The sequence below is a fragment of the Budorcas taxicolor genome, unplaced genomic scaffold (genome assembly GCF_023091745.1).
Source record: "Budorcas taxicolor isolate Tak-1 unplaced genomic scaffold, Takin1.1 scaffold3831, whole genome shotgun sequence".
NCBI lineage: Eukaryota > Metazoa > Chordata > Mammalia > Artiodactyla > Bovidae > Budorcas > Budorcas taxicolor.
This window is the reverse complement of record NW_026292249.1, coordinates 9129-20000: the sequence shown is the minus strand read 5'-3', so window position 1 is coordinate 20000 and position 10872 is coordinate 9129. Positions and strand designations below refer to the sequence as shown.

General features: G+C 66.2%; 1 protein-coding gene across 1 annotated transcript in view; it reads left to right on the top strand.

The window, feature by feature from the left end:
• LOC128071364 (collagen alpha-1(I) chain-like) overlaps positions 1-7292 on the top strand; it is an 8884-nt gene extending 1592 nt beyond the window's left edge. The window contains exons 3-7 of the mRNA XM_052664253.1: positions 152-953; positions 1045-2292; positions 3286-3497; positions 3618-4585; positions 7229-7292. Coding sequence (XP_052520213.1) covers positions 152-953; positions 1045-2292; positions 3286-3497; positions 3618-4585; positions 7229-7292 — 3294 coding nt within the window. The remainder of the gene's footprint in view (positions 1-151; positions 954-1044; positions 2293-3285; positions 3498-3617; positions 4586-7228) is intronic.
• Positions 7293-10872: the final 3580 nt, after the last annotated feature.

Genomic DNA, 10872 nt, shown 5'->3' with positions numbered 1-10872 from the left:
GGGAGGGCGGGGGGGGGGTGGGGTGCGGCGGGAGGAGGGCGGCGGGCCACCCCTCCTCCTCTCCCTCCTCCTCCACCACCCCGCCCGGCCCGGGGCCACACCGCGGACGGCCGACGCGCGCCCTCGGCGTCCGTCCGTCCACCCGCCCCAGGGCGGGGCGGCGGAGGCCGGGCGGCGAGGACGCGGCGACCGGCCCGCGGGGGGGCAAGACCGGGGACCCCCGTCCCGCGCTCAGGCGAGCGCACCGGGGCGGGGGGCGCCCCCTCGTCCGGCACGCGACGGCGGCGGCGGCGGCGACGACGACACGGGCGACGGATCGGGGCCGCGGCGGGCCCGGGAAGCGAGGCACACCGGGGCACGGCCCCGGGGAGCAGCAGACGGCGAGGGGACCGAGGCGGACGGACGGACGGAGAGGGGCACCGACGGGATGCGGCCACGCGGGGCCGACACCACGCGACCGGCGGCGGAGGTGGGGTGGCCGCGCGCCACCGCGAGGGGAACGGCCCAAAGCGACCCGGGGGAGGGGACGCGAGTCGGCCGCCGGGGCCCACCGCGGGATCTCACCGCCACAGGCCCTCCCGGCACAGGGGCGGTCCCGCGGCACCACCCGGGGACGACCGCCTGGCGCCCCCACCCTCGCGGGGCTCACGCCCACCGCCACCCCCGGAGCCGCAGCCGGCCCGGGGAGAACACTCTCCCGCCGCACACCGGCGCCCCCTCCTCCCCCCCCACGGCCCTGACGCGCGCGGGGCCCCCCGCCCCGCCCCCCTCGCTCAGGGCTCCGAGGGCACTGCTCCGCCCGGGGACGCCACCGGCCCGGCAGAGGCCGGGGGACGACACCCACGTGAGGCGAGGCGAGGCCGGCTCGGGCCCAGACAGGGGACTGGAACGCGGGCGGTCGCACGCGCGGGACGAGGAGAGGCGAGGCCGGCGGCGGCGGCGGGGAGGGGCCGGCAAGCACGCACGGCGGGGGCCGCGGGACAGGGACGCGGGCGCCGTCCGGGGACCAGAGGAAAGAGACCGGGCACGCGGCCGGGCCCCCAGGAACACCAGCGCGGGATCCCACCGCCACCCGCACGCGAGGGCGGTCCCGCGACGCCCGGGGCGCCGGCCGGCCCCGGCCATCCCCGGAGCGTGGCCCACGACCCGGCCCCGCCGCCAGGGCCGGCGAGCCGTCCACCCGTCTTCCGCCATCCATCCGCGACAGGTCCGTCTTCCGTCTGAGTCTGAACCCCGAGGCGCGACACCCCGGGCACAACGCTCTCGAGCGAGGCGGCCCGGACCGTGACCGCACGCCGCCACCAGCTGCGGCTCAGGGGGCGGGGGCGGGCGCGACGGGCTCCCCCTCACCACCAGCCGCGGGGCCGGAGAAGCCGAGGCCGACCGGGCGTCGCGCCCCGACCCGGCCCCCCTTCCCCCAGGGCTCACACCACGGGGGGGCCGGCCGCACGCACACGGCCCCCCACCTGCCGGACGCCCGGCGGGGCCCAGCGGGACCCTCCCCCGACTCGGAGGGGGGAGGCGCGGGCCGCGGTAGGCAACGAGCGGCACACGGCCCCACCGCGGGGCCGGCGCACCCAACTCCCTCCCCTCCCACGGAGGGCGGGGGAGTTCTGCTCTGCCCACGTGCTCTGGCAGTCGCCACGGTGGCCACTGCGCACTCGGGAGGGGCAGCGGCTGGGGGGTCCGGTACCCCAAGGCTCCCTCTCGGATCGCTAGAGAAGGCGTTCTCACCGAGGGCGCGCCGTCCCTCACCCGGACCGTGTCGCCTTCGGGCCCACGGAGGCGCTCCCACCAGCCACCAGTCCTCAGCTGGGCGGGAGGGGTCTGCGGTACAGGGAAGCGGACCACCGCGCAGGAGCGTGTGCGCGGTCAGGGCCAGAGCAGAGCCCGCGTCCCGCCCCCTGCGAGGCCTCATCCGCCAAGGAAGGCCTCCACGACGAGGGGAACAGGCACGCCTCTCCCTACCGCCTCGACCCCCCGTCCCCCGAAGAGAGCCACTCAACGGGACACACACGCCACCGTGGCGCGGACCCGAGGGGGACACCGGGTTAAGGGAAACGACACCACCACTCGGCCTCAGGCACCTGAGGGACGACCTGGAGCGCTCCAGGGGCACCACCGAGGGTCACGCGAGGCACGCTCACACACCCGCGTGGGGTGCGCAGCGTGGCGGCGGCGGCACAGCCCTCCCCGCCACAGGGAGGGCCGCTCGCCGGGCACACGCCGAGAAGGCGAAGCGAGAGCAATCTGCGGTGTCAGAAGACCAACGGCCCCCACTGACGCCCCGAGGCAAAGGACAGGAGACCGAAGATCAGGGCCAGAGGCCACACCCAACCCCTGCCTTCCTCCTCACCCTCCCTGATGGGCAGCGGGGGGGGGGGGGTGGGGGGGGAGAAGACAAGCGAGGGGCCCCGCGGACAGACCGAGAAGAGCGGACGCGCTCACTGGGAACGCCCGTCCCTCGTCTGGCACGGCTTAGGCTCGGCCCGGGAGAACACGACCACACCACATCGATCCATTGAGCCAAGGTGGAGCGGGGGGAGGCACGGTGAGGACAGTCACCAGAGGGGCCCGCTTTCAGCCTCGCCGGCAACCTCCGTCCCCCCCCCACCTCGCCTCAGGCGAGAGCAGCCGACGACCCCGAGAGGAGAACGCCTGACACGTGGCACGGAGCCCACAGGGCGGGGGTCGTCCCAGCCGCCACCAGGTGCCCACAGCGGGGGTGAGGGACGCCCAGGGTAGAAGACCCACGCGCCGCGCCACCCCGCCCCGCCACCCTCGGGTCGCCCAGAGACCGGAGGTGGCACCAAGGGTCGGGTCAGCCAGACGACACCACACAGGAGCCGGCGCACAGGCCCAGGCGGGCGGCTCCAGCGGCAAGGGCCGAACCGGGCACCAGCTGGCGGCCCAGAAACCCAGAGCCCCGCGTGCGTCCAGAGACCCACAGTCCTCGGTGGCAGACACCAAAGGAGACCGTGTCAGCACTTACCTGGTGGCAAAAAAGGCCTATTAAGGGCGACGAAATGACACCAGCCGACAGCGGAGCCCATCTACGACTCGCAGAGAGGGCCCCCGGAACCTTGTCCCGGCCACCTGTCCCCAACGCTGCCCCATAAACACCAGGCCCCGAGCTCTCTTGGGGGCGGGGGGGGGTCATCTGGTCGACCGGGAGGGGGGGAGGGGGCGCGTGGTGGCCAAAGCGGGGCCGCGGACACCAAGGTGGGGGGGGGGGGGGAGGGGAGCTGGCCGAGGACGCCCTCCCCGCTCCGTCCACCCGGGTAGGGGTACCGGTCCGTCCGAGTCTCCGAACGGGGATTTGGCTTCGATGTGCCAAAGGAAAACAGAAGACAGAACCGTCAGCGAGGCGCTTCCCACGAGACGAGCGGGCCCCGACCAGGGACCGCGCCCGGGGCCCAGACCGTCCCAGACGGGGCATCCAGGACGGCCCGAGCCGGTCCCCACCTCCCGACTGGGATTCAGAGAGTCGGAGAGGGGTGAGCCAAAGTCGCGTCCGACGACCGAGACCCACGAGGGCACGCTGAAGGGTCGAGCGCGCCCTCCCCGGCCACCCGCGGAAGCAGGGTCCGGTCCATCCACGTCTCCGGACCCGTCAGGACTTTGACAGAGAAAAAGCACGTGTGCCGGGAGACGCCTCGGGCGACCGGACCCCACGGGGGGGACCGCACACGCGCCTCCCCCGGTCAACCCTCGGGTCCCCGCCTCCGGAGTGCGACGCGGAAAACACCCCGGGCAGAAGGGACCCGAGGGCCCGGACCCAGGCGCGCCCTCCGGCGACCTCCAAGCCACCGTCTGGGCCGGTCCCCACCTCCGGAGCGGGGCCGAGGGCGAAGCACACGCTCCTGAGGGCGGCCCAGGAGGAGTCCGGACCGCCGAGCCCGAGTCCAGGCGCTCCGGGCAGGGAAGACCCTCTCCCCGCCCACCGCGGCGGCCCGGCCCAGGCAGGGTCCGGGCGGTCCGTCTCCGCGGCCGCAGGGGCACGGGGGCACGGGGAGATGCTGGTCGACCCGGTCAGGCCGCCCCGCAAGCCGGCTCCGGTGCGCCGCGACGGTCACCCTCCTCGGAAACCTAGAGAACCAATCTCCGGCGACAGCGGGACTGTCCCCAGGCCTCGGCGCCACCGGGACTGTCGCCGCCAGCGTCGCCGGTGTCTGAGAGCTCTGCCTCGGGCCCAGAGGCTGAGTCACAATCCTCCTGAAAGGCCTCGCCGAAGCTCCAGAGGGGAGGGACAATATCCAAGCGGCCGCCAGGTGGCTCCCGACAAGCGACTCGAACGTCCCGAGGACGTGTCGCTGTCGCCGGCCGCCGGGGACGCCACCGCGCCGGCCGCCCAGACGCCCGAGCTCGGCCCGGAGCCTCCGCCGCCGAGCGACGCGACGCGACGCGACCCCGGCCGCAGAGGAAGGGAGAGACGCTGGGAAGGGTCTCCTCAGGAGGCTGCCACGGAGGAGACTCACTCCCCCACGCGATTCCGGGGTGCTGGGGGGGACATTCCACGGAGACGCCGGCGGGCGGTGGGGGCTCGGCGGAGAGAGGGGCACCAGCGGCATCGCAGACTCCCCCGGCCCCCCTCCCCCGCAAGAGAGAGAGAGGGAGGGAGGGAGGGAGGGAGGGAGGGAGGGGCCGGCAAAGCGAAACCAGGCGAGCGCTGCTCGGAGAACAAAGCAGGACTTTGGAAAGCAGACACAGACACGCAAGCCCAGGAGCAACAAAGAAAAAGGAGGAGACACACTCGGAACCCCCAACAAGAGAAGACACAACTCAACCTGGGTAGAGACCGCGACAGAGTCCGAAGACCACACACCCGAGCACGCGCCGGTGGGTGGGGAAAGTGCCCTTGAGGTCAGGAGAACATGGATTTCCAAAGAACTGAACTGGCCACAAACACCAGAATGGCAGGCGGGCGGGAGGGCGGGCGGGAGGTCTGGGGTGGCAGGGCTGCAGGAGTGGGGGTTGGGAGGGGCGGGGGTGGGGGGTGGGGGGTGGGGCTGGGGGGCGTGGAGCTGAGGAGGACCGGACCGAGTCAATAGGGATCCACTAAATAAACCCCGTGTTCCAGGACAACAGCCAGTTACATGAATCAATAACTTTTTGAAGTAGATCAGAAAGGAAATGAAACAAAACCACCAGGCAGCAAAGTCAAGTCATAGAACTGCTCCGGCTGCTGAAAAGTCAGAGAGAGGGGGAGGGGGAGGGGGAGGGGGAGGGTGAGGGGAGGGGGAGGGGGAGGGGGAGGGGAGGGGAGGGGAGGGGAGGGGAGGGGAGGGGAGGGGGAGGGGGGCGAGAGAGCGAGAACGCATGCACATGTGCCTAGACGCGTGTCCATATGTATACGCACGCGTATTCGCGTCTATATATACGCGCACACATGGGTATCAACAAACACGTTCGAAGGGCATGCTCACATACACGCATGTGTCTGTGTGCGCACGTGGATGCCTAGGCGTCTCTACTGTGCGTGTATGCTTGCGTGTCTACACGTAGACACAGGCATATATACACAGACGTACACGGATACACACAGGCACGAATACACACGCTCACATGTGCAGAGACGTCGGTATCCATAGACACATACATACAAAGAAAGGCGGACGTGTCAACACATACAGATGCACACGTGTGTGTACGTGTGATGTAGACACACAGGTGTGGGTGCACGTATATGCGTACACGTCCGTGCATGCTTCCCTAGACGCATCTCTCCGCGTGTGTGTATGCACACATGCATACGCACATACGGACACATCCATAGACGTCTACGTCTCGCGTACAGAGGTCCGCACAGACGTGCGAGTGTCTATGTGTCGATATACACACAGGTCTGTAGAAGTAGACATGCGTGCACGTACGCACGTACAGGTGCACGGGTGCGTCTAGAGTGCCTATACGCAGATGCATGGGCATAGATGCGCACACACGTCAACGCATATGCGAACGTGCGTGTGTATACACACACGTCCCTAGAAGTCCGTGTCCATGTGCCTCTGTGCACAGATACCCACGTGTCTGTGTAGATGTGTACGTGCGCGCGTGTGAGTATCTATAGGTGTATCTATGTACATATGGATACTCACAGACACACACGGACGGAAACACACATCCGTGTGTGTGTGTGTGTGTGTGTGTGTGTGTGTGTGTGTGTGTGTGGTATATACGGGGAAAGCGCAAGCATATTGCAAAAGGGGCTTTTCTGTCCACAACGGATCAAGGCGTCAGACAACTCAGCCTCCCAAAGGGAAACGACCCCCGATGAGCGAAGTGGGCAGGCAGGCAGGGGGCCCGAGCAGACACCTTCCTTCCAAAGAAAGGGAGAACAGACAGACACCCAGAAGCACAAGGTAGAAAACACATCAGCGGCAGGGCTGGGCTGGGCCGGGCTGGGCTGGGCTGGGGCTGCCGGGGGTGGGGGCGGGCTCACGGAAGCATCCCGGGGCGTCTGTCTGGACAATGATCCTTCTCATTCGGAGGGGAAAGGCCCAGGAGCTGGAATCGCAATCGCGACAGCAAGTTCGACACATCAGAAGACAGTGGCTCCTGATCGATCGAACGCGTCTTTGCTGCCGCTGAGGAACATGTGGGCGGACTCGGAGAGATCACATCTCATCCCCTGGGGCCTCCCAGAGAGAGAAACCACATCCCTAGGGAAAAGAGTCCTGCGATTCCCTCGGAACACTCCACCAAAGAGTCCCCCTTCGACCCAACCCAGCCACTCCACGGAGTGCCCACGGAGGGGACAAAGAAGATACGGACGTGTGTATGTGTGGGATCGACCCCCATACCTAGGTAGACATCCGTACACACAGAAGGAGAGAGCTCTCTGTCTGTGTGCCTACGCCTGTGTCTATTCACTCACACACACACACACACACACACACACACACACACACACACACACACACACACACACACAGAGGAATGGGACTCAACCACCAGAAGGGAATGAAATCTCACAGTCTGCAGGAACTTGGAGAGACCTTTAGAGGGGATTATGCTCCACGAAATACCTCAGAGCCGTCGTTTCCACGCAGCACCTACCAAACGATGCACCGTGAACACAACAGAACCAAAGAGAAACAGGCTCCTAAGATACCACCACGGAACACGTGAGGGGTGGCCGGAGGAAGGAGCGGGGGACACGGTGGCGGGGGGTGGGGTGGGGGAGAGAATGAGGGAGACGGATGACGCGGCGCCACCTTCCCCTCAGGAAAGCCGTGAGTCGCGGGCACGCCATGACCCCGGATGTCATCTGCCGTGACGCCCAGTGGTGACGGACGGTCCCTCACTAGATGTATCCTGGTGATCGCTGTGTCACGCGCTACACTCGAAACCGTCGTCGGTACAGCTGAAAAGGAACGGGGGAACAAAACACGAAGGGGGAAGAAAAAAAAAAAAAAGGAAAGGAAGCAGGACGGGAGGAAGGAAAGAAGGCGAAAGAAAACGTTGGCAGTCAGTCAGAGGTCCATTTGAGAAGAGTGGGACTCGCGTGTGTGTGTGTGGAGGGGCGGGGAGTGGGGAGGCGGGGAGAGAAACTAGGGTGAGTAGGAGGACGGGGAGCAGGAGGAGGAGAAAGAAAAGGCCTCGAGGGGGAGGGGGAGATCAAGGATCCAAAGAGTGGACAGGACGGTCAGGTGAGCGCCATCGGGAAAGGAAATGAAGCCAACCCACGAACACCCTCCCCACGGTGCTCGCGTTCAGTCCGAGATCAAGCTGTGGGTAGGTAGCACGGTGTCCTCCGGCACACAGGGACACACGGGCCTGCCTGCCTCGGCGTGGGAGTTCAGGATCACCCCGAAAGCTGAAGCCGTTCTGTTCATCCACGGCTGACAAGGACCACGGTCCCACGACATTCCCACATCCTAGCAAACCATCGAAAGACTCTCTCACTCACTCGCCATGAAACACGTAGAGAACAGAAAAGGAGCGACACGATGGTGGCTGGCTGGCTGGCTGGCTGGATTCCCCGTGAGAGTCTGAGGGTGGAACCCATGGACAGAAAAGCATCCGATTCCCTTTGGCCAAGAGTCGGCCTCGCCTTCTGCGCCCGGTGTCTTGCCTGCGTCCGGATGACTCCCTCCCCCACCCCACCCCGCTCCCAGCTTGAAGGTGCTCTCGAGGTCCGGCCGGAACGCTCTCTTCGGAGCGCCCTTCTGAAGGGGAACGTTGTCTTCCGCGTCCTCGCCCTGAGACAGCTTCAGCCCGGCCCTCCCCTCCACCCCCGCCTCCCTCTCTCCCCCCTGCTCCTCTTCCTCCTCCTCGGAACCCGTGAGCTCTCCTCGCACCGGCCTCTCGCCCCACACGGTGGCGGTGTCGGCCCAGGTACGCTCAGGCGTCTCCTCCCCGCATCCCAGGGGACCGCCGCTGTCTCTCGACTGCGTCGTCCTGGGACCATGTGTTTCCTGGCCTTTTCTGCGGGTGGGGGAGACCCGGACGGGCCGGGGCCAGGCGGGGGTGTGGGGGAGCCTGCGTGCGGGGGGAAGGGTGGGGGCAGGGAGGGGGAGGAGGAGGAGGAGGAGGAGGAACAACGACACAACTCCCCAGTGCCAGTGTGTGCCTGTGGCCCGGGAAACAGAGGACGCACCGGGCTGGCTCCGAAAAGGGGATCGGTCATGAGATGGGGCACGTTTGTTCTCTGCAGAGGCCCTGCAGATCGAACAGGCAGGGGCAAGAATTGGGCTTCCCGCACTGAGAACCGTTCACCCATCGTGGAAACAGGCGTCTGTCACACCGGGGCTTCGGCTCTCGGTGCGATGTCCACAAGCCGTAGCCACCGAAACGTGCGCACGCTGGAGCCGCCGCCGTGCAGAGGGAGATCTCATCCGGCTCCTCGTGTCCTTCCAGCGAGTAGGCCGGGATCTCGGGAAGAACAGACATCCAGAGAGTTGCATGAACCTGACCGTCACGCTTTCGGAAGCCAAGGGAAGCAGAAATGAGGTTCACTCGCGTGCGGGTCTGTCTTTCCACGGGGACGAATCCTCTCTTTGAGCCGATGAGGGTTCCGGGGGCCCCGTGGAGCAGAGAGGATAGAGAGTTCCCTCAGCTCCCCTGCTCCTCCCATGCACGCGCACGCTCCCCAACGGTCCTAGGAACAGCCTGCCCCAGAGGAGCGTGCTGGCTGGCCACAACCCACCTCCACGGAGACGGAGACGGCAGTGTCCGTCCGCGTCAGTCATCCTCGTCCAGAGTCCCCGGGCCGTGTGCCCTCGCCTTCACGCCTGGCACCGTCCGTTCTGTAGGTTTGTGTCGAACCTGCCCGGAGCCCTGTGGCATCGTCCCGGATCAGGGGTTCGGTGGAAAACACCCCGTCCCCCCGCCTCATCGGCAGGTGGATCCTTCACCACTGGACCACCAGCCAGGGAGGTCCCCTCACAGCCTTCGAAAAGCATCTACCCTGAAACATTCCATGTCGTCCTCCAAAATCACTGGACCATCACGACTGAAATGAAGGAAACTATGTGAGTTCAAGAATGTCTTCACTCCTCAGTGCTTCTTGCTTTAGAACCACGAAGGCATCTCTCTCTCTCTCTCTCTCTCTCTCTCTCTCTCTCTCTCTCTCTCACACACACACACACACACACACACACACACAGAGGGGGGCTCATCGTCCAAAAGAAACCAACTGTTGTGTGTATCCATCCCCCTTGTCGTGGCCGTTGTGCCATCGCTAGTCAAAGAAGCTGATCTCATGTGGAATCCGATGTCTTCTTCTCTAGGACACTTCAAGAAGCAGCAAGGGTGCCTGCCGGTTTGTGAGAAACGAAGGTCAACCCGTCACGATGCGATCCCTTTTCCGGGCCTGATCGTTCAGAAACTCTCCCATCCCAAGCGGGGGACGTCAGGATATCCATCTCGAGTTTGGGACTGGGGCTTCCCCGGCGGCTCCGTAGGAAACCGTCCCGTGCCCACGCAGGAAACACGGGTTTCATCCCCGGCCCGGGAAGATCCCACGTGCTACAGAGCCACGAAGCCCATAGGCCTCGCCGATGGAATCTGTGCTCTCGATCCTGGCCACTGCGAGCGCTGAGCCCACACCCAGCAGCCACCGAAGCCCACGTGCCCCAGTGCCCACGCTCCCCAAGAGGAACCACAGCCACGAGAAGCCCAGACACACAGGCGCAGAGCGGCCCCCTCCTCCACGGAGAGAGAACGGCTCGCACAGCAGTGAAGACACAGCACACCCCCACAGAAGTCAAAGACATCCCGTGATTGGAAAGCAATACGGGGTCTAGGGTGGGATGCCGTCGGCCAATACCTCGTCCTATCCCTCGGGAAGCTCGCTGACTCTGCGGTCGATGAGATCGAGAAACCGCAGCTCACCGTGCCATCGGAAGGGTGGGAAGCTCTCCCTACAGTGCGGAGAGCCCAGTGGAGACGTGACCCGTGGGGACCGTGAGCATGCCCGTTCCCGTGAAGAAGTCCTTCCCAGTCCGGGCTCTGGAGATCGGCCCACGCGGACCTGCAGACAGTGGACGGCCATCCCTCTCGGGGCTCCCTGCAGGCTCGCGGGTCCGGGCGTGCTGTGCCCCCAGCATCTGCTCGCCTCTTCTGGGCCCGTCTCCCCCATTGTGCTCCACTCGCTTTGAATCCTTCTCCCCTCTCGTCTGACGTGTTTTCTTTCCTGTTCGACTCTTTCTGGCTCCCCAGGCACCACTTCGCATCGTTCTTCTCTTCTCATCGCACTCGTCTCGTGGAAAGAATTCCACGTATCTCTGCTCTGTGCCCCAAGGAGTCTGGCATCGCTCCATTCATCTGGGGATCGACTGGCACCCGGGCAACCCCGGCCCACGAAAACCCTGGTTCCGTGTGGAGGGAACGACTTGCCGACGACCGCAGGGGGCTTGTGGACGACGT